Genomic DNA, 26757 nt, shown 5'->3' with positions numbered 1-26757 from the left:
CAACTGAACTTGCATAAACTTTCAAAGATTTTGAAATTTGGCCTCATGAGTGGTGCAGGCATCTAAGACACTGCATCGCAGTGCTAGCTGTGCCACAAGAGATTCTGGGTTTGACTCCAGGCTCTGTCGCAGCCGGCTGCGACCGGGAGACCCATGGGGAGGTGCACAATTGGCCCAGTGTCGTCGGGGTTAGGGGAGGGTTTGTCCTATCATGCCCTATCGACTCCTGTAGCGGGCTGGGCACAGTGCATGCTGACACGGTCCCCAGGTGCACAGTGTTTCCTCCGACACATTGGTGTGGCTGGCATCCGAGTTAAGTGGGCATTGTGTCAAGAAGCAGTGTGGCTTGGTTGGGTTGTGTATCGGAGGACGCACGACTCTCGACCTTTGCCTCTCTCGAGTATGTACGGGAGTTGCTGCGATGAGAAAAGACTAACTACCAATTGGATACCACGAAAATGGTGTAAAAAAAATATGTTTTTTGTTTGTTTATATTAAGCATTGACTGACCTTCATGTCTTAAAGTAATTGATGGACTGTCGTTTATCTTTGCTTAGTTGAGCTGTTCTTGCCATAATATGAACTTGGTCTTTTACCAAATAGGGCTATATTTTGTTGTCACAACACAACTGATTGGCTCAAACGCATTAAGAAGGAAAGAAATTCCACAAATTAACTTTTAACAAGGAACACCTGTTAATTGAAATGCATTCCAGGTGACTACCTCATGAAGCTGGTTGAGAGAATGCCAAGAGTGTGCAACGGTGTCATCAAGGCAAATTGATGTTTCACCATTGTCTCAATGAAGAGTTCTGCGTTCGACTAGCCTTGTGCGATATGCACGCGCAGTTACAAGCCTGCTACAATTAGCGGCAGGCAGACCAGCAATATCCACCGTTCTAGTACGGATGAAGCCTGAGCGGGAATGTGAAGCGCACTGAATATGGTTAGCTTTAGAAAACCCTGATTACATCTAGTTTGCTTCATAGGATACCCCTCAGCTCTTCTGCTAAATTATAGTTCCGACAACCTGCAAAAGAGGGTGAATCGTTTCAGCACCATGGACAGCGCGTCCAAGTTTCTCTTCAATGTGGGAAAATAGCAAGCAAGTTTAACATCTTAAATAGGCCGTGATATGTCTATAATTTCACTGTTCATTCAAATGAGATAATGAGGCAAATAACAAAGTTAACCAAAAACATTCAAAATCAAAACAAAGCGACAAAGACATGTTTAGGAAAGGATAGAAGGAAAACGAATTGCTGTGTTAAAACTACAGATCTCACCTCCTCTTTGTTGGGTAATGTCTGAGTCCTGTTAAACGTGTCATTTCCATTAATACTGATCAGTTCTGCATCTGCAGGTGGATACGGAGAGGGGAAAACCACTACGTCACTCTTCAGTGTGTCTGAGCTGAAACACACGTCATACTGCTGAGTAGATTTAGAGTAAGACCAGCTTCCGTCAGGGTGTGTGGTGATCACTGGGGCGCTGTACCTTCTGAAACTGTCCTCTGTCCTGTGGCATTTTACAGCTATTAAACTGATGAGGCTCAGTAAAAATATCACTGACACCGAGGAAATGGCAATCAGCAAATACAGGTTCAAATCAGAGAAGTTCTCCTCCTTTCTCGGCACATTTCTGAATTGAGTCTGGATTTCACCTGTACTTTCAACCACCACTACATCAATAGACACAGTCGCTGACAGTGAGGGTTCTCCGTTATCAGAAACCAACACGACCAACGGGTGAGTTTTCAGGTCATTGTCACTCATTCTCCTCTTAGTCCTTAGTTCCCCGGTGCTGGTTCCGATTCGGAAGAGGTTGGTTCCCTTGGGCTCAGAGATGTGATAAGAAAGCAGCGCATTGTAGCCAGAGTCGGTGTCTACAGCCCTGATCTTGGCCACAAAGTAGCCCGCTTCAGCAGAATAGGGAACGTTCTCAGTGTTAACGGAGCCGTGTTCAGAATAGGGCGCGAGAATCCCAGGACTGTTGTCATTCTCATCCAGGATAAAAACGGTCACAGTCACGTTGCTGCTGAGTGGAGGAACACCAGAGTCTGTGGCCTGAACTTTGAACTGGAAAGTTTGTATCTCCTCATAGTTAAAAGACTGCAGACTGATTATATCTCCATTATCTGAGTTTATATTTACAGATGATGATATTGAAACGATTTTATCTAATAACGAATACGTCATCTTTGCATTTTCATCTGAATCTGGGTCAAAAGCAGACATCGTATAAATGACGTCTCCTACCGGACTGTTCTCTTTCACATAAACATTAATCACGGGTTCTGAGAAGCGAGGAGCGTTGTCATTTACATCAGAAACGTGTACAGTAATAACGCTGGTGCTGGAGAGAGGCGGGGTCCCTTCATCCGTAGCTGTGATGGTGACATTATACTGAGAAGCACTCTCTCTGTCAAGAGGCCCGTCGACCACTAACGAATAATAGTTTTTATAGTTTGTCTCCAGTTTAAATGGAACTTGATTTACAATATCACAATTCACTATTCCATTTTTGCCACCATCTTTATCGAGGACGGACACGAGAGCAATAGCAGTGCCCATCTTGGCGTTCTCCTTCACTGTGTCTAAGAGTGACGTCACAGAGAGCTCAGGGGCATTGTCGTTGAGGTCCACCACCTCTACCAACACTTTACAGTGAGCTGCCATCGGGGGCTGGCCTCTGTCACTCACTTCTGCACGGATCTCAAAGGCAGGACTTTCTTCGAAATCTATATGCCCTTTAACTGTTATTGTTCCCGTTTTAGAATCGATTTGAAATCTATCTAATATATGATCTTGGCCTTTACTTCTGAGCGAATACACCATTTCACTGTTCACGCCTTCATCGACATCAGACGCATTCAGAATGATTACTGTTGTCCCTATTGCCACGTTCTCGAAAAGTCGAGTCTTATACAACGAGATACTAAAAACTGGAGCGTTATCATTGATGTCCAAAACATTAACTACAATCTCTGATGTGGCCGACCTCGGTGGGTTGCCACCATCAATAGCGGTCAGTGTGAGCTTTATAACAGACTGTTTCTCTCGGTCTAACGCTTTCTGCAGCACTAACTCAGCAGACACACTTTCTCCTCCTTTGTGTATATCAAGAGCGAAGTATTCATTAGGGCTAAGCATGTATGTACTAACAGTATTCTTACCCACATCCGCATCATTTGCCTCTGCTAGGGCGAATCTCAAACCAGGTAATGTACTCTCTGCTATATTGATACTTTGTGATTTTTCAATAAACGACGGAGCATTATCATTAACATCTAAAATAGTGATTTCTAAACGGTAAAGCTTCAACGGACTGTTTATAACGGCCTCTACACTGACGGTACATTTCGGAGCCTTCACACAAAGCTCCTCTCTGTCTATTCTCTCATTCACATAGAGAACACCAGTCTTTAGATTTACCTCGAAATGCTTTCTCTTGGACCCGGTGACAATCTGAAACATACGCGACTCCAAATCCAGGACATTGAGGTTTAGATCCTTAGCGATATTTCCCACAGAAGTCCCCGGGTTTACCTCCTCTGAGACGGAATAGGAGAGCTGCCCAGACACCGCTTCCCAGTAACACTCCAGCAGCACAATCACTACATACGTCACAACAGAGCTCCTTCTGTTCGGTAAAAACATCATTCCATCAAACATGAGCCACGTATAGATCCGAAGAGATGAAATTACATTTAAAACAATCAAGATTTTGAAGAAGTTATTTGTCAAATTCGGATGCAATTGTAGAAGGTAGAAACAGACTGATCTAGATGCCAACTATTCGCTCTCTCGTCCTGCGTCTCTTTGTAACAATGCAGCAAGACATGTCCTCACCCAGTGAAGGCGGGATGGGCCTCTTAACGCCCGAGACCATTTCTCACACTAACGGTCAACAGTGACGCCAAGTGGTGAAAAATGAGACATACTCCAATCATGACGCGTAGAAATGCAATTGCCTGCAAAACCAGCAGATACGGTGTATTATGCATGTTCATCCAGATAGCACGAATCCAATAATTAAATCTAAACCCTTAACAACACTGAACATGAATTTCTGAAAATGGGGTGTATCTTGTAGGCAAAATGTAGTTCTAGCTTTCAGCACCATGGACAGCACTGGCAGCCTATGCAGTTAAAAGCTCAGTCAGGTTGCTGGGAAAAACATATATCAATGTGTGTGTGTGTGTGTGTGTGTGTGTGTGTGTGTGTGTGTGTGTGTGTGTGTGTGTGTGTGTGTGTGTGTGTGTGTGTGTGTGTGTGTGTGTGTGTGTGTGTGTGTTCGCATAATCGTCAATAATAGTAATTCAGAGTTACTGTATGTAGGCCATGATAATGAGTAATACACTCCAACCAACAGCAGGCATCAAACCCTTATGAATGACTTAAGTATATTTCTATCTCTCTATCTCCTTCATCAAACCCTTATGAATGACTTAAGTATATTTCTATCTCTCTATCTCCTTCATCAAACCCTTATGAATGACTTAAGTATATTTCTATCTCTCTATCTCCTTCATCAAACCATTATGAATGACTTAAGTATATTTCTATCTCTCTATCTCCTTCATCAAACCCTTATGAATGACTTAAGTATATTTCTATCTCTCTATCTCCTTCATCAAACCCTTATGAATGACTTAAGTATATTTCTATCTCTCTATCTCCTTCATCAAACCCTTATGAATGACTTAAGTATATTTCTATCTCTCTATCTATCTCCTTCATCAAACCCTTATGAATGACTTAAGTATATTTCTATCTCTCTATTTCCTTCATCAAACCCTTATGAATGACTTAAGTATATTTCTATCTATCTCTCTATCTCCTTCATCAAACCCTTATGAATGAAAAAGTCTCCTTCCATCTCTCTATCTCTTTCCCCTCTTCTATCCCCCTCTCAGGAGTGTAAGCCTGAAGTAGGAATGTGTGGTGACACCTATCTATCTATCTATCTATCTATCTATCTATCTATCTATCTATCTATCTATCTATCTATCTATCTATCTATCTATCTATCTATATTCCCAGTGACAGCTATTCAATTTCTACCCAATATAGCCAGTAAGGCACCTTGGCTTGCTATTCATGGAAGGCTGACCATAACTTACTGTTACAGCATTACTAGTGATCTGTAATACTGTAGGGTGCATAGGCACAACACTGTTCGTGTCTAACTAAGAACATGTACAGTAGCAGTCAAAAGTTAGGACACACCTACACATTCCAGGGTTTTTCTTTATTTGTACTATTTTCTATGTTGTAGAATAATAGTGGGAAAATCTAAACTATGAAATAACACATATGGAATCATGTAGTAACCAAAAAAGTGTTAAACAAATCAAAATATATTTTAGATTCTTCAAAGTAAACACCCCTTGCCTTGATGACAGCTTTGCACACTCTTGGCATTCTCTCAACCAGCTTCATGAGGTAGTCACCTGGAATGCATTTCAATTAACAAATGTGCCTTGTTAAAAGTTAATTTGTGTAATTTATTTCCATCTTAATGCGTTTGAGCCAGTTAGTTGTGTTGTGACAAGGTAGGGGTGGGAAACAGAAGATAGCCCTATTTGGTAAAATACCAAGTCCATATTATGGCAAGAACAGCTCAAAAAAGCAAAGAGAAACAACAGTTAATCATTACTTTAAGACATTGAAGGTCAGTCAATCTGGAAAATTCCAAGAACTTTGAAAGTTTCTTCAAGTGCAGTCGCAAAAACCATCAAGCGCTATGATGAAACTGTCTCTCATGAGGACCCCCCACAGGAATGGAAGACCCAGAGTTACCTCTGCTGCAGAGGATCAGTTCATTGGAGTTACCAGCCTCAGAAATTGCAGCCCAAATAAATGCTTCAAAGAGTTCAAGTAACAGACACATCTCAACATCAACTGTTCAGAGGAGACTGTGTGAATCATGGTCGAAATGCTGCAAAGAAACCATAACTAAAGGACACCAATAAGAAAAAGAGACTTGCTTGGGCCAAGAAACACGAGCAATGGACATTAGACCGGTGGAAATCTGTCCTTTGGTCTGATGAGTCCAAATTTGAGATTTTATGTTTCAACCGCCATGTCTTTGCGAGACGCAGACAGGGTGAATGGATGATCTCCACATGTGTGGTTCCCACGGTGAAGAATGGAGGAGGAGGTGTGATGGTGTGGGGGTGCTTTGATGGTGACACTGTCAGTGATTTATTTAGAATTCAAGGCACATTTGACCAGCATGGCTACTGCAGCATTCTGCAGCAATACGCCATCCCATCTGGTTTGTGTTTTGTTGGACTACCATTTGTTTTTCAACAGGACAATGACACAACAGTCCCTGGCTGTGTAAGGGCTATTTGACCAAGAAGGAGAGTGATGGAATGCTGCATCACATGACCTGGCCTCCACAATAACCTGTCCTCAATCCAATTGAGATGGTTTGCGATGAGTTGGACTGCAGAGTGAAGGAAAAGTAGCCAACAAGTGCTCAACAAATGTGGGAACTCCTTCAAGACTGTTGGAAAAGCATTCCAGGTGAAGCTGGTTGAGAGAATGCCAAGAGCGTGCAAAGCTGTCATCAAGGCAAAGGGTGGCTACTTTAAATCATCTCAAATATAAAATATATTTCGATTTGTTTAACACTTTTTTGGTTACTACATGATTCCATATGTTTTTTTTCATAGTTTTGATGTCTTCACTATTATTCTACAATGTAGAAAACAGTAAAAAATAAAGAAAAACCTTTGAATGAGTAGGTGTGTTTTTACTGGTACTGTATGTCAGTATACCAGAGAGGAACATTCGAAAAATAGACAACCCCCTCATACCTCTCTTTACCCCTCTTGCGCCCCCTCTCCTCACTCTATCGCTTTCTCTCTCTAAATATATCACACACACAGACACAGACACAGACACAGACACAGACACAAGCTGATGAGCATAACAGTGCCACATTGTTTTCCTGCTCATTGATGCAGGACCGGTTGTGCTCTGCTCTATCAACACATTTCTGCGTATTTTTGGTGTATTTTTTTGTATGTTACCCTGTATCTCCACAGGGACAGTGGTTAGGAGTTTACGGACGTTTGGTTGTGTATAATCCCAGGATTAGGCCCTGGGTGCAGAGGCTCCTGTCCCATTTCCATTCAGTTGGAAACATGAAAGATGATTTGAAATATTAATCATCATCATATTCTGAAGTCCTAATCTTCTTCTCCCTATGCCCAATAGAAATAATAACTAGGCAGGTCTGACCCCATCAGAGGATTTCTAGGTCACAATAGGAGAGACCAGAGCAGATACATAACAGTATGGGCCTACATGCACAAGAATGAGTCATTCATGCACGTACGTACTGCTCTCTCTGTTATACACAGACACACACACACATAAGGGCTGCACGATATGGGCCACGTTTTTTTTTTACCAAATATTGCGACTGCGATTTGGCTTGCAATGTGGATCAAAACATTTTGGTGAACTGTTGAAATCCTAGAACTAGGACTAGGACTACGACTAGGACTAGGACTAGAACTAGGAGGATGGATATGGATATTGCACATGTCAACATGTGATTTCTGTGTGAATTTAATTAGTTATGCAGCCCTAACACACCCACACTCAACTTGATCTCCTTCACAGTGTAGACTCATCTGATTTGGGGTTATGGGTCACAGTCTACTGAACAGCCTGTTGAACCCTGACCCTGGCTGAGCCAAAATCACTACATTTACAAACTACTCTAACAAACTCACAGCTAAAATTAACTACGAACACACAGCTAAACTGACCTACACTGCATTTCCAAAAGTATGTGGACACCTGCTCGTCGAACATCTCATTCCAAAATCATGGGCATTAATATGGACCCCCCCCCCCCCCTGCTGCAATAACAGCCTCCACCCTTCACCCAGGCTTTCCACTAGATGTTGGAACATTGCTGCGGGGACTTGCTTCCATTCAGCCACAAGAGCACTAGTGAGGTCGGGCACTGATGTTGGGCAATTAGGCCTGGCTCACAGTTGGCATTCCAATTCATCCCAAAGGTGTTTGATGGGGTTGAGGTCAGGGCTCTGTGCAGGCCAGTCAAGTTCTACCACGCCGATCGACAAACCATTTCTGTAAAGACCTCGCTTTGTGCACAGGGGCATTGTCATGCTGAAACAGGAAAGGGCCTTCCCCAAACTGTTGCCACAAAGTTGGAAGCACAGAATCATCTAGAATATATCCTTCCTGTTTGGCCCTGTCCGGGGGTATCATCGGATGGGGCCACAGTGTCTCCTGACCCCTCCTGTCTCAGCCTCCAGTGTGTATGCTGCATTAGTTTATGTGTTGGGGGGCTCGGGTCAGTTTGTTATATCTGGAGTACTTCTGTCTTATCCGGTGTCCTGTGTGAATTTAAGTATGCTCTCTCTAATTCTCTCTTTCTCTCTCTCAGAGGACCTGAGCTCTAGGACCATGCCTCAGGACGACCTGACATGATGACTCCTTGCTGTCCCCAGTCCACCTGGCCGTGCTGCTGCTCCAGTTTCAACTGTTCTGCCTGTGGCTATGGAACCCTGACCTGTTCACCGGACGTGCTACCTGTCCCAGACCTGCTGTTTTCAACTCTCTAGAGACCGCAGGAGCGGTAGAGATACTCTTAATGATCGGCTATGAAAAGCCAACTGACATTTACTCCTGAGGTGCTGACTTGCTGCACCCTCGACAACTACTGTGATTATTATTATTTGACCATGCTGGTCATTCATGAACATTTGAACATCTTGGCCATGTTCTGTTATAATCTCCACCCGGCACAGCCAGAAGAGGACTGGCCACCTCTCATAGCCTGGTTCCTCTCTAGGTTTCTTCCTAGGTTTAGGCCTTTCTAGGGAGTTTTTCCTAGCCACCGTGCTTCTACACCTGCATTGCTTGCCGTTTGGGGTTTTAGGCTGGGTTTCTGTACAGCACTTTGAGATATCAGCTGATGTACGAAGGGCTATATAAATACATTTGATTTGATTTGATGATGATCTTGGGCTTGTGTGTGGCTGCTCGGCTATGGAAACCCATTTCATGAAGCTCCCGACGAACAGTTATTGTGCTGACATTGCTTCCAGAGGCAGTTTGGAACTCGGTAGTGAGTGTTGCAACCAAGAACATACAATTTGTACGTGTTACATGCTTCAGCACTCGGCAGTCACATTTTGTGAGCTTGTGTGGCCTACCACTTACCGGCTGAGCCATTGTTGCTCCTAAACATTTCCACTTCACAATAACAGGACTTACAGTTGACCGGGGAAGCTCTAGCAGGGCAGAAATTTGCCGAAATGATTTGTTCGGAATGGCGGCATCCTGTGATAGTGCCACGTTGAAAGTCACTGAGCACTTCAGTAAGGCTATTCTACTGCCAATGTTTGTCTATGGTGATTATATGTGTGCTAAATTTTATACACCTGTCAGCAATGGGTGTAGCTGAAATAGCCAAATCCACTCATTTGAAGGGGTGTCCACATACTTTTGTATATACAGTGGCAAGAAAAAGTATGTGAAACCTTTGGAATTACATGGACTTCTGCATAAATTGGCTGCATAAAATGTTATCTTAACTTCATCTAGGTCACAGCAAAAGACAAACACAGTCTGCTTAAACTAATAACACAAACAATTATACACTTCATGTCTTTCTTGAACACACCGTATAAACATTCACAGCGTAGGGTGGAAAAAGTATGTGAACCCTTGGATTTAATAACAGGTTGACCCTCCTTTGGCAGCAATAACCTCAACCAAACGTTTTCTGTAGTTGCGGATCAAACCTGTGGTCAGGAAGAATTTTGGACCATTCCTCTTTACAAAACTGTTTCAGTTCAGCAATATTATTGGGATGTCTGGTGTGAACTGCTCTCTTGAGGTCATGCCACAGCATCTCAATCGGGTTGAGGTCAGGACTGTCTGGGCCACTCCAGATGGCTTATTTTCTTCTGTTGAAACCATTATGTTTTTGATTTACTTCTGTGTTTTGAGTCGTTGTCCTGTTGCATCACCCAACTTCTGTTGAGCTTCAATTGGTGGACAGATAACTTAACATTCTCTTGCAAAATTTCTTGATAAACTTGGGAATTCATTTTTCGGTCGATGATAGCAAGTCGTCCAGGCCCTGAGGCAGCCCCAAACCGTGATGCTCCCTCCACCATACTTTACAGTTGGGATGAGGTTGGTGTGTTGCGCCTTTTTCTCTCCACACATAGTGTTGTGTGTTCATTCCAAACAACTCAACTCATCTGTCCACAGAATATTTTGCCAGTAGCGCTGTGGAACATCCAGGTGCATTTTGCTAACTTCAGATGTGCAACAATGGTTTTTTTGGACAGCAGTGTCTTCTTCCGTAGTGTCCTCCCATGAACACCATTCTTATTTAGTGTTTTATGTATCGTAGACTCGTCAACAGAGATGTTAGCATCTACCAGAGATTTCTGTAAGTCTTTAGCTGACACTTTAGGATTCTTCTTAACCTCATTGAGCATTCTGCGCTGTGCTCTTGCAGTCATCTTTCCAGGTCGGCCACTCCTAGGGAGAGTAGCAACAGTGCTGAACTTTCTCCATTTATAGACAATTTGTCTTACCGTGGACTGATGAACATCAAGGCTTTTAGAGATACTTTTGTAAACCTTTCCAGCTTTATGCAAGTCAACAGTTCTTTATCTTAGGTCTTCTGAGGTCTCTTTTGTTTGAGGCATGGTTCACATCAGGCAATGCTTCTTGTGAATAGCAAAATTAAATTTTGTGAGTGTTTTTTATAGGGCAAGGCAGCTCCAACCAACATCTCCAATCTTGTCTCATTGATTGGACTCCAGGTTAAGTGTCTCCTGACTCCAATTAGCTTTTGGAGAAGTCATTAGCCTAGGGGTTCACATACTTTCCCCAACCTACACTGTGAATGTTTAAATAATGTATTCAATATAGACAAGAAAAATACAATCGTTTGTGTGTCATTAGTTTAAGCACACTATGTTTGTCTATTGTTGTGACTTAGATGACGACCAGATCAAATTTGATTACCAATTTATGCAGAAATCTAGATAATTCCAAAAGGTTCATAAACTTTTTCTTGCCACTGTAAAGCGAACGAAGACACAGCTGAACTACACTCCCTTAACAAATGAAACTCAAGCAGAAGAGATGCTTTCATATCCCACACTTTCAGATGCACAAGTCCTAAAAGACAATAATGAATACGTGTTGTGGTGTTGTAGTCGTTCACCAGGGAAAAGGGATTTCATATCTACTCAGCACTTAGTGACCTATCAACATTCCAATATAGCCCTGCCTCGTGGTTATTTCATTATGTCAGGAGGGTAAGTGCCTTCATATAATGTCATCAACTTATATAGCACTTTCAACGAATCTCAAAGCGCTTTAAAGCACAAAAAAGGCAAGTGATTTAGAAAAACAACATCCTAACAACATCACATCATAACATCAAGACATCATAACATAATAACATCATGACATCGTGACATAACATCATGACATCGTGACATAACATCATGACATCGTAACATAACATCATGACATAACATCATGACATTAAGACATCATAACATCATGAAATCATAACATCATGACATCAAGACATCAAGACATCATAACATCAAGACATCGTGACATCAAGACATCATAACATCAAGACAGCATAACAGCATAACATCATAACATCGTGACATAAGATCATGACATCAAGACAACATAATATCATAACATCATGACATCGTGACATAACATCATGACATCAAGACATCATAACATCATAACATCATGACATAACATCATGACATCAAGACATCATAACATCGTGACATCATAACATCATGACATCAAGACATCGTGACATAACATCATGATATCAAGACATCATAACATCATGACATCATAACATCCTAAAATCATGACATCATGACATCCAGACATCATAACATCATGACATCATGACATCATAACATCATGACATCAGAACATCATGACATCCAGACATAGCATCATAACATCCAGACATCATAACATCATGAAATCCAGACATCATAATATCATGACATCAGAACATCATGACATCCAGACATAACATCATGACATCCAGACATCATAACATCATGACATTCAGACATAACATCATGACATCATGACATCATAACATCATGACATCATGACATCCAGACATCATAACATCATGACATCCAGACATCATAACATCATGACATCATGACATCATAACATCATGACATCAGAACATCATGACATCCAGACATAACATCATAACATCCAGACATCATAACATCATAACATCCAGACATCATAACATCATGACATCATGAGATGGACAGTCATTAGAAAGTTAATGGTTTGAGTGGTCATCTGAGGGAAAGGCAGGCAGGCAAGGCAGCGTGGTCTCATCAAGGTGCCTTGCTGTCTCTGTCTTTTCTGTAACGTTATCTATATACTATCATTGCTCTTTAAGTAAATGTTAGCTGACCCATATCTGGCCATATCCATCTCTCCCATTGACCAACTCTGAGTGGAGTCAGACCTCAAATAGAGCATACCCAGTAGGGACATGCGGTGTGAAATTGATCATTCCTAATTATTCCTCTGAGGTGTGAAATATGCTGATGTCATAGACCAACGGCATAATTCCCTCCTGTCTTTGCTCACTATACTGCTGGGATGGGCCGGTGGAGGATTCGCAGAGGGGGTAATGAAACAATTAGCAATGAAGACAGGAGGCTTGCACACAAGCAAAAACACAAACACCCCTACACAAATACGCACATACATGAGTATTCAGTCTCCTCAATTACACTGGAATTCTGCTGCATGGAATCACCCAGACTATTCCTCATTACATTTCCTTTAATGAGATGCAACATGTCCAGAGGGTATGATAACCGAATGCTCTACATTATTAATAACTAGTAAACGGTTGGTAAATAAAGAGACAGATTGTTAGCATCCTGATTGTAGATAAATGGGGTATGGTCTGTCTGTCTGTCTGTCTGTCTGTCTGTCTGTCTGTCTGTCTGTCTGTCTGTCTGTCTGTCTGTCTGTCTGTCTGTCTGTCTTATTAACCAGGAGGGGCAGGGAGAGAGAGGGAGCAAGAAGGTGGGTACCAAGGGAGATTTGTTCGAGGGTGTTGATGTGTGTAGCCTATGTGTGTGTGTGTGTGTGTGTGTGTGTGTGTGTGTGTGTGTGTGTGTGTGTGTGTGTGTGTGTGTGTGTGTGTGTGTGTGTGTGTGTGTGTGTGTGTGTGTGTGTGTGTGTGTGTGTGTGTGCGTACGTGCGTGCGTGCGTGTGTGTGTGTGTGTGTGTGTGTGTGTGTGTGTGTGAGTGTGTGAGTGTGTGTGTTAGTGTGTGTGTTAGTGGGTGAGAGAGTGGGTCTGTGTTAGCACATGAAGGAGGGGTGGGGAGGTCTGTTAGCAGAACAGACGAGTTTCTCCTCCTCCTCTCCTCCTTTCTCGTTCCTCACAGCTTTCTGGTCTCCGTGGTAACCACACCTCAACATGAGGGAGCGGGGGCTGAGGACATGCGCACACACACTCAAACACACACTCAACCACACAATAAAATGCACACACAAACACACAGTAACACACACATACACACAGTAACACACACATGGCTGAAGGCTTATTATTCAAAGGCAGCTCAGAGCATGAATGATAACACAATTCCTTCTGGATCTCCTCCTACTTTCTGCACAGCTCTCATATTCAGAGATTCCTATCTGCTTCTGTTCATATTCACACTGACCTGTCATCTCTGAGCAGTAAGTACAAAGCATACTCCCCACGATGTGACACCCAAAGAAACACACACACACACACACACACACACACACACACACACACACACACACACACACACACACACACACACACACACACACACACACACACACACACACACACACACACACACACAGGGCTGCTGCTGGCTTGCTCATGCATTGATCATGTAGCCCATCTCCACCACCACACCCCCACAGAGAGTCTGACCTTCTCACTCGGCCTGCCCAGCTCCATGCACCCTCAATGGGCCAAGGCTCCAGCGACCTCCGCCCTATCTGTGGTAACACAGACCATACAGTGACCATATCCCTTTATGAGGACAGATACTGATACAGATACAAACCACGTTGTCTATGTATTGCTATGGTAAGCACAGTATAGGGAGCAGCATCTATGCCATACACCTATGTGATGCATCTCTTTAGTACCATGCCTCCCTTATGGACAAGACCAGACAAAGAAATACCCTTTCTGTAGCACATAGTGACCCATCTTCCACAGCAGTATGCCTCCTCTGTGTGTGCGTCCTGCTGTAAGAGCAGTGCAGCAGAGATACAGTCTCTGTAGGCTTGTGTAACAGACAGACTATTAGAGTCCTCTGTAGGCTTGTGTAACAGAAAGACTATTACAGTCCTCTGTAGCGCTTGTGTAACAGACATACTATTACAGTCCTCTGTAGGCTTGTGTAACAGAAAGACTATTACAGTCCTCTGTAGGCTTGTGTAACAGACAGGCTATTACAGTCCTCTGTAGGCTTGTGTAACAGAAAGACTATTACAGTCCTCTGTAGCGCTTGTGTAACAGACAGACTATTACAGTCCTCTGTAGGCTTGTGTAACAGACAGACTATTACAGTCCTCTGTAGGCTTGTGTAACAGACAGACTATTACAGTCCTCTGTAGGCTTGTGTAACAGACAGACTATTACAGTCCTCTGTAGGCTTGTGTAACAGACAGACTATTACAGTCCTCTGTAGGCTTGTGTAACAGACAGACTATTACAGTCCTCTGTAGGCTTGTGTAACAGACAGACTATTACAGTCCTCTGTAGGCTTGTGTAACAGACATACTATGCAGGACTGTGTTGCAATAATGCTATAAATAGAACACCACCCTACTGCAGCATTACGCTAATGACAAAGATACTGTGGCATAGTGGGAAGGGAGGGAGAGAGGAGGAAAGGAGGGACGGAGAAAGGAGGAAGGAGAAAGGGAGGGAGAGAGAGAGAGGAGGAAGGGAGAGAGTGGGAGGCAAGTGAGAGAATGAGAGAGAGAGAGAGGGGGAGGGATAAATACAGTAAAATGGGAGAGAATGAGAGGTGGAGAGGAAACGAGGGAGAGACGGGGAGTGAGGGAGAGAGAGAAACTGGAAGAGAGCTGAAAGGGAAAGAAAGAAGGAAGAGTGGGATGGAGAAATGAGAGCAGAGAAAAATGTGTAATGATGTACAGTACACTGCCTGCATGATGGGAAGTCATGCAGAAGAAACCCATAACTTGTGTAACATCACATGGCCAATTGCCTATTCCTTAAATATATTTTCATAACCACAAATTATTCACAGAGATAGATTTGAGGAGTTTTTAAACCTCATGCGCACACACACACACCTACACGATGAATCGCTCCCAGTATTTAATTCAACTAGTACTTAATCATTTATTTCCAAATCTGTTTTCCCCTCGTTCCTGGATAAGTAGGACAGGGGCGGGACCAGAGTCACAGGAAGGAACTAGATGAAAACCAGGACACAGCAATATGCAGCGTGCACACACACACACACACACACACACACACACACACACACACACACACACACACACACACACACACACACACACACACACACACACACACACACACACACACACACACACACACACACACACACTCAGACACACACACACACACACACACACACACACACACACACACACACACACACACACACACACACACACACACTCAGACACACACACAATCAGACACACACTCACACACACACACACACACACACGGCAGATATAGATACTGACCGAGTAACCAAACACAACACTCACATGGAAAACAATGGCACAATGCCCACAACGCTTTGGAATCACATAATTAGCTACTGCACTGTGACAGCAAAATAACTGGATCAAAACTAGCATCTTACCATAGCTGAAATCACACTGTTGTCTACCTTCGTGCCTTCATGGCTTATGTCAAATTGATAGAAAGACATGAATGTAATACTACAGCGATCATCTTTCATATCAGAATAATTGTGCATAAGGAAATGTGACCTCTCAGGAAAAGACCAAGCAAACTATCATTTCTAAAGTAAACAGGCGACAGTGTGTTATTGAAGCTGCAGAGCTGAATCTATTTGGAAGTCAGCATGCATGCGAGTGTCTGTGTTACTAGTTTAGTAGTGTCTGGGTTAATAGTTTAGTAGTGTCTGGGTTAATAGTTTAGTAGTGTCTGGGTTAATAGTTTAGTAGTGTCTGGGTTAATAGTTTAGTAGTGTCTGGGTTACTAGTTTAGTGGTGTCTGGGTTAATAGTTTAGTAGTGTCTGGGTTAATAGTTTAGTAGTGTCTGGGTTAATAGTTTAGTAGTGTCTGGGTTACTAGTTTAGTGGTGTCTGGGTTATTAGTTTAGTAGTGTCTGGGTTAATAGTTTAGTAGTGTCTGGGTTAATAGTTTAGTAGTGTCTGGGTTACTAGTTTAGTAGTGTCTGGGTTAGTGGTTTAGTAGTGTCTGGGTTAGTAATTTAGTAGTGTCTGGGTTACTAGTGTAGTAGTGTCTGGGTTAGTGGTTTAGTAGTGTCTGGGTTAGTAGTTTAGTAGTGTCTGGGTTAATAGTTTAGTAGTGTCTGGGTTACTCATTTAGTAGTGTCTGGGTTAGTGGTTTAGTAGTGTCTGGGTTAGTAGTTTAGTAGTGTCTGGGTTACTACTTTAGTAATGTCTGGGTTAGTAGTTTAGTAGTGTCTGGGTTAATAGTTTAGTAGTGTCTGGGTTACTAATTTAGTAGTGTCTGGGTTAGTGGTTTAGTAGTGTCTGGGTTAGTAGTTTAGTAGTGTTTGGGTTAGTAGTTTAGTAGTGTCTGGATTAGTAGTTTAGTAGTGTCTGGGTTAATAGTTTAGTATTGTCTGGGTTACTAGTTTAGTAGTGTCTGGGTTACTAGTTTAGTAGTGTCTGGGCTACTAGTTTAGTAGTGTCTGTGTTACTAGTTTAGTAGTGTCTGTGTTACTAGTTTAGTAGTGTCTGGGTTAGTAGTTTAGTAGTGTTTGTTTTACTAGTTTAGTAGTGTCTGGGTTACTAGTTTAGTAGTGTATGGGTTACTAGTTTAGTAGTGTCTGGGTTACTAGTTTAGTAGTGTCTGTGTTAGTAGTTTAGTATTGTCTGGGTTACTAGTTTAGTAGTGTTGGAGTTACTAGTTTAGTAGTGTTTCGGTTACTAGTTTAGTAGTGTCTGAGTTAGTATTTTAGTATTGTCTGGATTAGTAGTTTAGTAGTGTCTGGCTTACTAGTTTAGTAGTGTCTGGGTTAGTAGTTTAGTAGTGTCTGGGTTAGTAGTTTAGTAGTGTCTGGGTTAGTAGTTTAGTATTGTCTGAGTTACTAGTTTAAAATTGTCTGGGTTAGTAGTTTAGTGGTGTCTGGGTTAGTAGTTTAGTAGTGTCTGGGTTACTAGTTTAGTAGTGTCTGGGTTACTAGTTCAGTAGTGTCTGGGTTACTAGTTTAGTAGTGTCTGGGTTACTAGTTTAGTAGTGTCTGGGTTACTAGTTTAGTATTGTCTGGGTTACTAGTTTAGTAGTGTCTGGGATACTAGTTTAGTATTGTCTGGGTTACTAGTTTAGTAGTGTCTGGGTTACTAGTTTAGTAGTGTATGGGTTACTAATTTAGTAGTGTCTGGGTTACTAGTTTAGTATTGTCTGGGTTACTAGATTAGTAGTGTCTGGGTTACTAGTTTAGTAGTGTCTGGGTTACTAGTTTAGTAGTGTCTGGGTTACTAGTTTAGCTGCAGGCAGAAAAGTATGTGGAATATTTGACAAACAAACAAGCCAAAAAAAACATCTCACATGCAGGGAAGAGGCTGAGTGCTTGGACTAGATACGCGCCAACTTGAGAATGTGTAACTGTGTGTCCTGTGTGCTGTGTGTGTGAATGCAGCTAATATAACTCCATGATAATGCATTGTATCAATCATTGCATAAAATGATTCATTTAATCCATTAAATGGATTGCTTTAGTGATACGAGACAGAGGAATGACCTGTGTTAGAGGAAAACAACCATGCTACCAAAACCAAGGCCATGGTTGGCTGTTGATTGGGTATCAACACAATAAGCATCAGCAATAATAACTCTGATAGGCTGTCCAAACCTCACACGCCTATAACAAGCTCTTTGATTTGCTCTCAAAGAGTGTCTGGGACACAGGCGGTGTCCGATAGATTCACAGTCCCCTTGGGGCCACCTCCGGATGGGGTAAGAGCTCCACAGCATAACTGCTTCGCTACCTCCCCCCTTTCACCCACCGTGACACACATGCTCCCCCCCTCCCAGTTCCCCTACCCCTCCCTCAGCTCCCTATTCTAAAGAGCACTACCATGAATCGAGGACAGGGAGCCCATGAGGTCAGAATAGGCATCTATTATGTGACACACTATTACACACGTATAGAGAGCGACTAAGACAACATGAAGAGCTAAGTAACACATTGAAACACGTATAATCAGGGATTTTACTATACCGTTAGTTTTCTGGGTTGTGTGTGTGAGAGAGACTGGGGGCGACTTCGGGGATCCTGCCTTAACGTTTCACTTCTCATCTGTATCCAAAACAGAAACACAACAAACATTTGTAGCGCACAAACAATATGATCTGCCACCCCATGTCTGTTAGGCTTGCAGGGAAAAACAGAGAAATGTGTCCAGAATTGCCAAGAATGCAGCCATACTGCATTCAAATGTACATACTGTATATAAACTGGGTGATATTCAAAACGCATTTAATAACTGTTACACATTCACACATATGGGTAAAGAGCACATGCACATGTTTGAGTGTGAGTGAACAGGATATGGGCCAGAACCCACTACCTCCAGCTAAACAATACAGATGAGAAACACATTAGCAATAGCCATCAATACCGCTGAAAATGCACTCAGCGTCAGCATAGTACATCACTGAAGATTGACACACACACACACACACACACACACACACACACACACACACACACACACACACACACACACACACACACACACACACACACACACACACACACACACACACACACACACTGATTGGGTTAGTTCAGCCTTTGACCAGGAGAGGGGGATTTTTCCTTTAGTTCCTTTCTGGACCCTGGCTCTCGACTAGAGATGAGATGATCAGATTCTCCTCACAATACACCCACTGTCACCCACCTACACAAAACCACATATCACTTGATAAATACACACACTGTCACCCACCTACACAAAACCACATATCACTTGATAAATACACACACTGTCACCCACCTACACAAAACCACATATCACTTGATAAATACACACACTGTCACCCACCTACACAAAACCACATATCACTTGATAAATACACACACTGTCACCCACCTACACAAAACCACATATCACTTGATAAATACACACACTGTCACCCACCTACACAAAACCACATATCACTTGATAAATACACACACTGTCACCCACCTACACAAAACCACATATCACTTGATAAATACACACACTGTCACCCACCTACACAAAACCACATATCACTTGATAAATACACACACTGTCACCCACCTACACAAAACCACATATCACTTGATAAATACACACACTGTCACCCACCTACACAAAACCACATATCACTTGATAAATACACACACTCTCACCCACCTACACAAAACCACATATCAATTGATAAATACACACACTCTCACCCACCCACAAAACCACATATCACTTGATAAATACACACACTCTCACCCTCCCACAAAACCACATATCACTTGATAAATACACACACTCTCACCCTCCCACAAAACCACATATCACTTGATAAATACACACACTCTCACCCACCCACAAAACCACATATCAATTGATAAATACACACACTCTCACCCTCCCACAAAACCACATATCAATTGATAACTACACACACTCTCACCCACCCACAAAACCACATATCACTTGATAAATACACACACTCTCACCCTCCCACAAAACCACATATCACTTGATAAATACACACACTCTCACCCTCCCACAAAACCACATATCAATTGATAAATACACACACTCTCACCCTCCCACACAACCACATATCAATTGATAACTACACACACTCTCACCCTCCCACAAAACCACATATCACTTGATAAATACACACACTCTCACCCTCCCACAAAACCACATATCACTTGTTAAATACACACACTCTCACCCTCCCACAAAACCACATATCGCTTGATAAATACACACACTCTCACCCTCCTACAAAACCACATATCACTTGATAACTACACACACTCTCACCCTCCCACAAAACCACATATCACTTGATAACTACACACACTCTCACCCTCCCACAAAACCACATATCACTTGATAACTACACACACTCTCACCATCCCACAAAACCACATATCACTTGATAAATACACACACTCTCACCCTCACACAAAACCACATATTGCATGATAAATACACACACTCTCACCCTCCCACAAAACCACATATCACTTGATAAATATATTGACTCTCAGACACACAGCACATAAACTATATCCGTGGTTCAGGTATTACATTTTTCTGGGATGCTACCATGCGTGTATCTCTCTCCCCTGCGGAAATTAAAAAGACAAACTCCCATCGTGTTCTGAACAAGAGAGACAGAGTACACAGCTGTAGAAAACCCAGCCCTCTCAGCCAGATACTCATCTACACAATGACTCGCTGCAGACACGCAGCAAATCTACATTTACACAGAAATCTAAACCCGGGCACACCATGCTTCTTACTGACAGCCTAATCATCCACAGAACGGCTGTGTCACTCTTTCTCAATAGACAGATATATAAGATAGCAGTACAGCCTTAACATATTTGTGTAATACCGGTCTCCTTCATACGTATTAGGAGGTATGCAGACAGTATACAGTACTGCGTGGGTCGCTAGGACCAGTCTTGGTGCGGGAGGCCTTGACACACTTCTTCAGATTAGACTGAATAATGTAGCGGAGCTCTGGTCTGCAGAGAGAGAGAGAGAGAGAGAGAGACTTTGGAAGCAGTTTGAAAGGGTTTCTCAGCCTGCTCCACTTTATACAATAATAACTCAGCCGGTCCCAAAGCTTCACCTCTCGCTGTAGTTCTTCTTGGAAAACCTTCCACTTTCAGCATAAAAACTGAATCACGTACATGGACATCTCCCCAACACATGCATCATCAAAAGCCTTTTAGAATCCGCGTCTTGCTGTCATGCCAGATGCATGCATTAACCAATGTGGTGTGTGTGTGTGTGTGTGTGTATGCTACATTTCATTGGTGCCCTGTATGTAGGTCACATGTCCAACATATATTACAGTTCTCTAACGGGGCTAAAGACCCTAGCCTGATGACTCACACTCAATTCTTCTGCTGCTCTGTCGTTCCCTACATACTTTAGCCTGAGACTGCCATCATTTAAGTCATTTGTGGGAACGAGGGGCGCGAGGGGTGTTGTACAAAACAAAGTCATTAGTGATTGGATGATCTCTAACCAATCAGAGTTTCAAAGCAAACAAGGATTTTTCAAACCGCCGCTTTTCCTACGCGTGTGCTGACTCTGACCCAACCCATCGGTTTCTGGACCAATCAGACGGCCCTGAATGTGTTCGCAATCGGTAAAGGGTTGAGGCGGTACTCAGATCCAGACTCATTGAGGAGAAGAAACTAACATCCATGGGCGTGGCATAGAGTTTGGCCTGAGCAAGGAGTCTGGGTAGCCAGGCAATTAAAACCCTGTTAACCTGGGCCGCTATATTTATTTCTGCCATCTGGGTTGTTCCACCAATTAGGTGCCTGTTGAATAGTGTAACTGGGTGACATTTTTGGGGGGGTTTTCCCATATATATATATATATATTTCACCTTTATTTAACCAGGCAGGCCAGTTGAGAACAAGTTCTCATTTACAACTGCGACCTGGCCAAGATAAAGCAAAGCAGTGCGACAAAAACAACAACACGGAGTTACACATAAACAAACGTACAGTCAAGAACACAAAATAAAATAAAAATATAAATATATGTACAGTGTGTGGAAATGTAGAAGAGTAGGGAGGTAGGCAATAAATATGCACTAGAGGCGAAATAATTACAATTTAGCATTAATACTGGAGTGATAGATGTGCAGATGATGATGTGCAAGTAGAGATACTGGGGTGCAAAAGAGCAAGAGGGTAAGTAATAATATGGGGATCAGGTAGTCGGGTGTGGTATTTATAGATTGGCTGTGTACAGGCTCAGACAGCTGATGCTTAACTTAAGGATTGGGGTTCCGTCAACAGGACAGTTGTAAATCATGCAGTGCGTTATGTCAAGATTGCAGATTTTAGATAAACAACAAATGTTGATACATATAAGTTTCTTATATCAGCTGAAAGCCTAAATCCCTGTTAATATAACTGCACTGTCCAATTTACAGTAGCTATTACTGCAAAAAAATGCAATGCTATTGTTTGAGGAGAGCTCCTAACAACAAAATACTTTTTTCACCACGATAGGTTTGATAGATTCACCTCTGAAGGTGAAATGTATCCTTACATTCTGAAATCTTGCTCTGATTTATCATCCAAAGGGTCCCAGAGATAATATGAAGTTTTGTTTTGTTAGATAAAATCATTTTTCATATCCTAAAAGGTCCATATAGCATGCACAATCGATTTTGTATTTCCACTTGTTCAATTTGCAAAGAAAATAATCTGGGAAAATCTCAACAGACAAGTTGTTTCAACAAGTCAAATCACATTCGTATGTATTTTTCAGAAATCCTAGGTAACAAGACTTCACTATATCATTAGGTGTGTAGTATATCCTATAGGACACCATAATTGGTCAGAGAGCGACGCCTTCATGGCATGCCGATGAAGCGGGCTGTCATCACTTGAACGACTGTATCTTTGTCAAATAAGCACCAATTGGGGTCAAACAAAGCTAGATAGATAGCCAATGAGCTGGGCAGAAACCATGTATATGTCCTAAAATGTAGCTACTAACCTTGTGCGACAGCATGCCTTTTCATTTTGGACAACATTTATAAGGATATTCAGAGTTATGAAGTTATGAAAACTGGTTGTTTTGCAAATGTTGAACTTATAATATGGCCACTAATACTTGGAAAGTTAAATCAAAGTCCAAGTATACAGATTTGATGATATTCTTGCAGAAAAATGTAATATGAGTGTGAATACCTCCTTCACGATTTGCCCAAATGTGCCTGGGGACTTCACACTAAAAGTCTTGTAGTTCACTCATACTTCAAGTTATCCTTATTTAAGTTAGAGAGGGAGATATAAGACTCCAGCTTCAGAGATTTTTGCAATTCGTTCCAGTCATTGGCAACAGAGAACTGGAGGGAAAGACGGCCAAAGGAAGTGTTGGCTTTGGGGATGACCAGTGAAATATACCTGCTGGAGCGCATGCTACGGGTGGGTGTTGCTATGGTGACCAGTGAGGTGAGATAAGGCGGGGCTTTACCTAGCAAAGACTTATAGATGACCTGGACCCAGTGGGTTTGGCGACGGATATGTAGTGAGGACCAGCCAACGAGAGCATACAGGTCGCAGTGGTGGGTAGTATATGGGGCTTTAGGGATAAAACGGATGGCCCTGTGATAGACTACATCCTGTTTGCTGAGTAGAGTGTTGGGGGCCGAAGTCAAGGATCGGTGGGATGGTCAGTTTTACGAGGGTACTGTATGTTTGGCAGTATGATTGAAGGATGCTTTGTTGCGAAATAGGAATCCGATTCTAGATTTAATTTTGGATTGGAGATGCTTAATGTGAGTCTGGAAGGAGAGTTTACAACCTAATCAGACACCTAGGTATTTGTAGTTGTCCACATATTCTAGGTCAGAACCGTCCAGAGTAGTGATGCTAGTCGGGCAGGAGGGTGTGGGCAGCAATCGGTTGAAGAGCATGCACTTAGTTTAACTAGCATTTCAAAGCAGTTGGAGGCCACGTGAGGAGTGTTGTATGGCGTTGAAGCTTGTTTGGAGGTTTGTTAGCACAGTGTCCAAAGAAGCGCCAGATCTAAACAGAATGGTGTTGTCTGCATAGAGGTGGATCAGAGAATCACCAGAAGCAAGAGCGACATCATTAATATATACAGAGAAAAGAGTCGTCCCGAGAATTGAACCCTGTGGCACCCCCATAGAGACTGCCAGAGGTCCGGACAACAGGCCCTCTGATTTGACACGTTCTCTATCTGAGAAGTAGTTGGTGAACCAGGCAAGGCAGTCATTTGAAAAGCCAAGGCTATTGAGTCTGCCGATAAGAATGGGGTGATTGACAGAGTCGAAAGCCTTGGCCAGGTCGATGAAGACGGCTGCACAGTACTGTCTTTTATCGATGGCGGTTATGATGTTGTTTAGGACCATGAGCGTGGCTGAGGTGCACCAATGACCAGCTAGGAAACCAGATCCCATAGTGGAGAAGGTACGGTGGGATTCGAAATGGTTGGTCAATCAATCAATCAATTTTATTTTATATAGCCCTTCGTACATCAGATAATATCTCGAAGTGCTGTACAGAAACCCAGCCTAAAACCCCAAACAGCTAGAATGCAGGTGTAGAAGCACACCTGCATTCTAGAAGTTGGTGATCTGTTTATTAACTTGGCTTTCAGAGATTTTAGAAAGGCAGGGCAGGACTGATATAGGTCTATAACAGTTTGGGTCAAGAGTGTCTCCCCTTTGAAGAGGGCGATGACCACGGCAGCTTTCCAATCTTTTAGGATCGCAGACGATACGAAGGAGGTTGAATAGGCTAGTAATACACGTTGCAACAATTTCGGTGGATAATTTTAGAAAGAGAGGGTCCAGATTGTCTAGCCCAGCTGATTTGTAGGGATCCAGATTTTGCAGTTCTTTCAGGACATCAGCTGTCTGGATTTGGGTGAAGGAGAAGTAGGGGGGGGGGGGGGTGATTTGGGAAAGTTGCTGCAGGGGGTGCTGAGATGTTGGCCCAGGGTAGGGGTAGCCAGGTGGAAAGTATGGCCAGCCAGGGAAAAATTATTTTTGAAATTATAAATTATCGTAGATTTATCGGTGGTGACATTGTTTCCTATCCTCAGTGCAGTGGGCAGCTGGGAGGAGGTGCTCTTATTCTCCGTGGACTTTACAGTGTTCCAGAACTTTTTGGAATTAGTGCTACAGGAATGAAATTTCTGTTTGAAAAAGCTAGCCTTCGCTTTCCTAACTGACTGAGTATATTGGTTCCTGACTTCCTTGAAATGTTGCATATCGCGGGGTCTATTCGATGCTATTGCAGAACGCAACAGGATGTTTTTGTGCTGGTCAAGGGCAGTCAAGTCTGGGTTGAACCAAGGACTATATCTGTTCTTAGTTCTATATTTCTTGAATGGGGCATGCTTATATAAGATGGAGAGGAAAGTACTTTTGAAGAGCAACCAGGCATCCTCTACTGTCAAGAGGTTAAATAAAATGTTTATAAAGGACTGTAGTAAGTGCCTATTAAGTGCCTAATAAAGTACAAGGTTGACCGTAACAGGGTTGACCATAACAGGGTTGACCATAACAGGGTTGACCGTAACAGGGTTGACCGTAACAGGGTTGACCATAACAGGGTTGACGATAACAGGGTTGACCATAACAGGGTTGACAACTTCAGCCATAAATCTCCTTGTGACCGTGGCAATAGAAGAGGAATAATTTAATGCTTGAAGATTCACAAATGTTTAAATTGTTCAAACATTTCTCGCCTCTCTATCTACTAGGGCTGAGAATTGCCAGGGACCTCACGATACGATATTATCATGATACTTATGTGTCCATACAATATGTATTGCGATTCTCACGATTCTATATGTATTGCGATTCAATACTGTGATTGTATTATGACTTGATGTTCGAAACATATTTCTCACTGTATGTCTGCTGCAGAGGGACAAGAGAAGGCCATGAGAAAAAACGTTTTGATCAGTCATGGAAATCAAAGTGCTGAAAACATGTTGGATCACTTTTTAAAAAGAAGATGGATAGCAAGCTATAGGATGACAAATACCGGAGTTTTGGCGCAGGTACATCCGACTAGCGCTAGCTAACACTACCTAGAGACAACAACAAAAATGTTGGGGTTAAGTGGGAAGTCACGGAGTATTTGTAACGGTCGTCATATTTTTCCTCCTCCTCGCATGAGGAGAGGCGAGAAGGATTGGACCAAAATGCAGCGTGTGATGAATACATAATGAATTTTAATAATAATAACGAAGACGAAAATATACGAACAAACTACAAAACAATAAATGAAGTCAACAGACCTGAACAAACGAACTTACATAAACACGAAGAACGCACGAACAGGAACAGACTACATACACGAACGAAAACGAAACAGTCCCGTGTGGTGCGACATACACAGACACGGAAGACAATCACCCACAAACAAACAGTGAGAACAGCCTACCTTAATATGGTTCTCAATCAGAGGAAATGTCAAACACCTGCCTCTAATTGAGAACCATAACAGGCAACACATTAGACCCAACATAGAAACACATAACATAGAATGCCCACCCCAACTCACGCCCTGACCAACTAAACACATACAAAAACAATGGAAAACAGGTCAGGAATGTGACAGTATTCACTTTAGCAAGTCTTTATTCATATATAAAATCAGATGTTGCCTATAGTAGAGGGCACTTCATTTAATA

At 42.5% G+C, this 26757-nt stretch overlaps 1 protein-coding gene across 15 annotated transcripts in view; it reads right to left on the bottom strand.

Moving 5' to 3' along the window:
- Positions 1-26757, bottom strand: part of LOC129827747 (protocadherin alpha-C2-like) — a 217925-nt gene that overhangs the window by 116362 nt on the left and 74806 nt on the right. For 9 of the 15 annotated variants that reach the window (XM_055888866.1, XM_055888862.1, XM_055888864.1 and 6 more), the window contains one exon: positions 18558-18635. The exons of the other annotated variants lie outside the window; for them this stretch is intronic. In XM_055888866.1, coding sequence (XP_055744841.1) covers positions 18558-18635 — 78 coding nt within the window. The remainder of the gene's footprint in view (positions 1-18557; positions 18636-26757) is intronic. 15 annotated transcript variants of the gene reach the window in all.

Source organism: Salvelinus fontinalis, chromosome 29, assembly GCF_029448725.1.
Source record: "Salvelinus fontinalis isolate EN_2023a chromosome 29, ASM2944872v1, whole genome shotgun sequence".
NCBI lineage: Eukaryota > Metazoa > Chordata > Actinopteri > Salmoniformes > Salmonidae > Salvelinus > Salvelinus fontinalis.
This window is presented reverse-complemented; position numbering and strand designations above follow the sequence as displayed.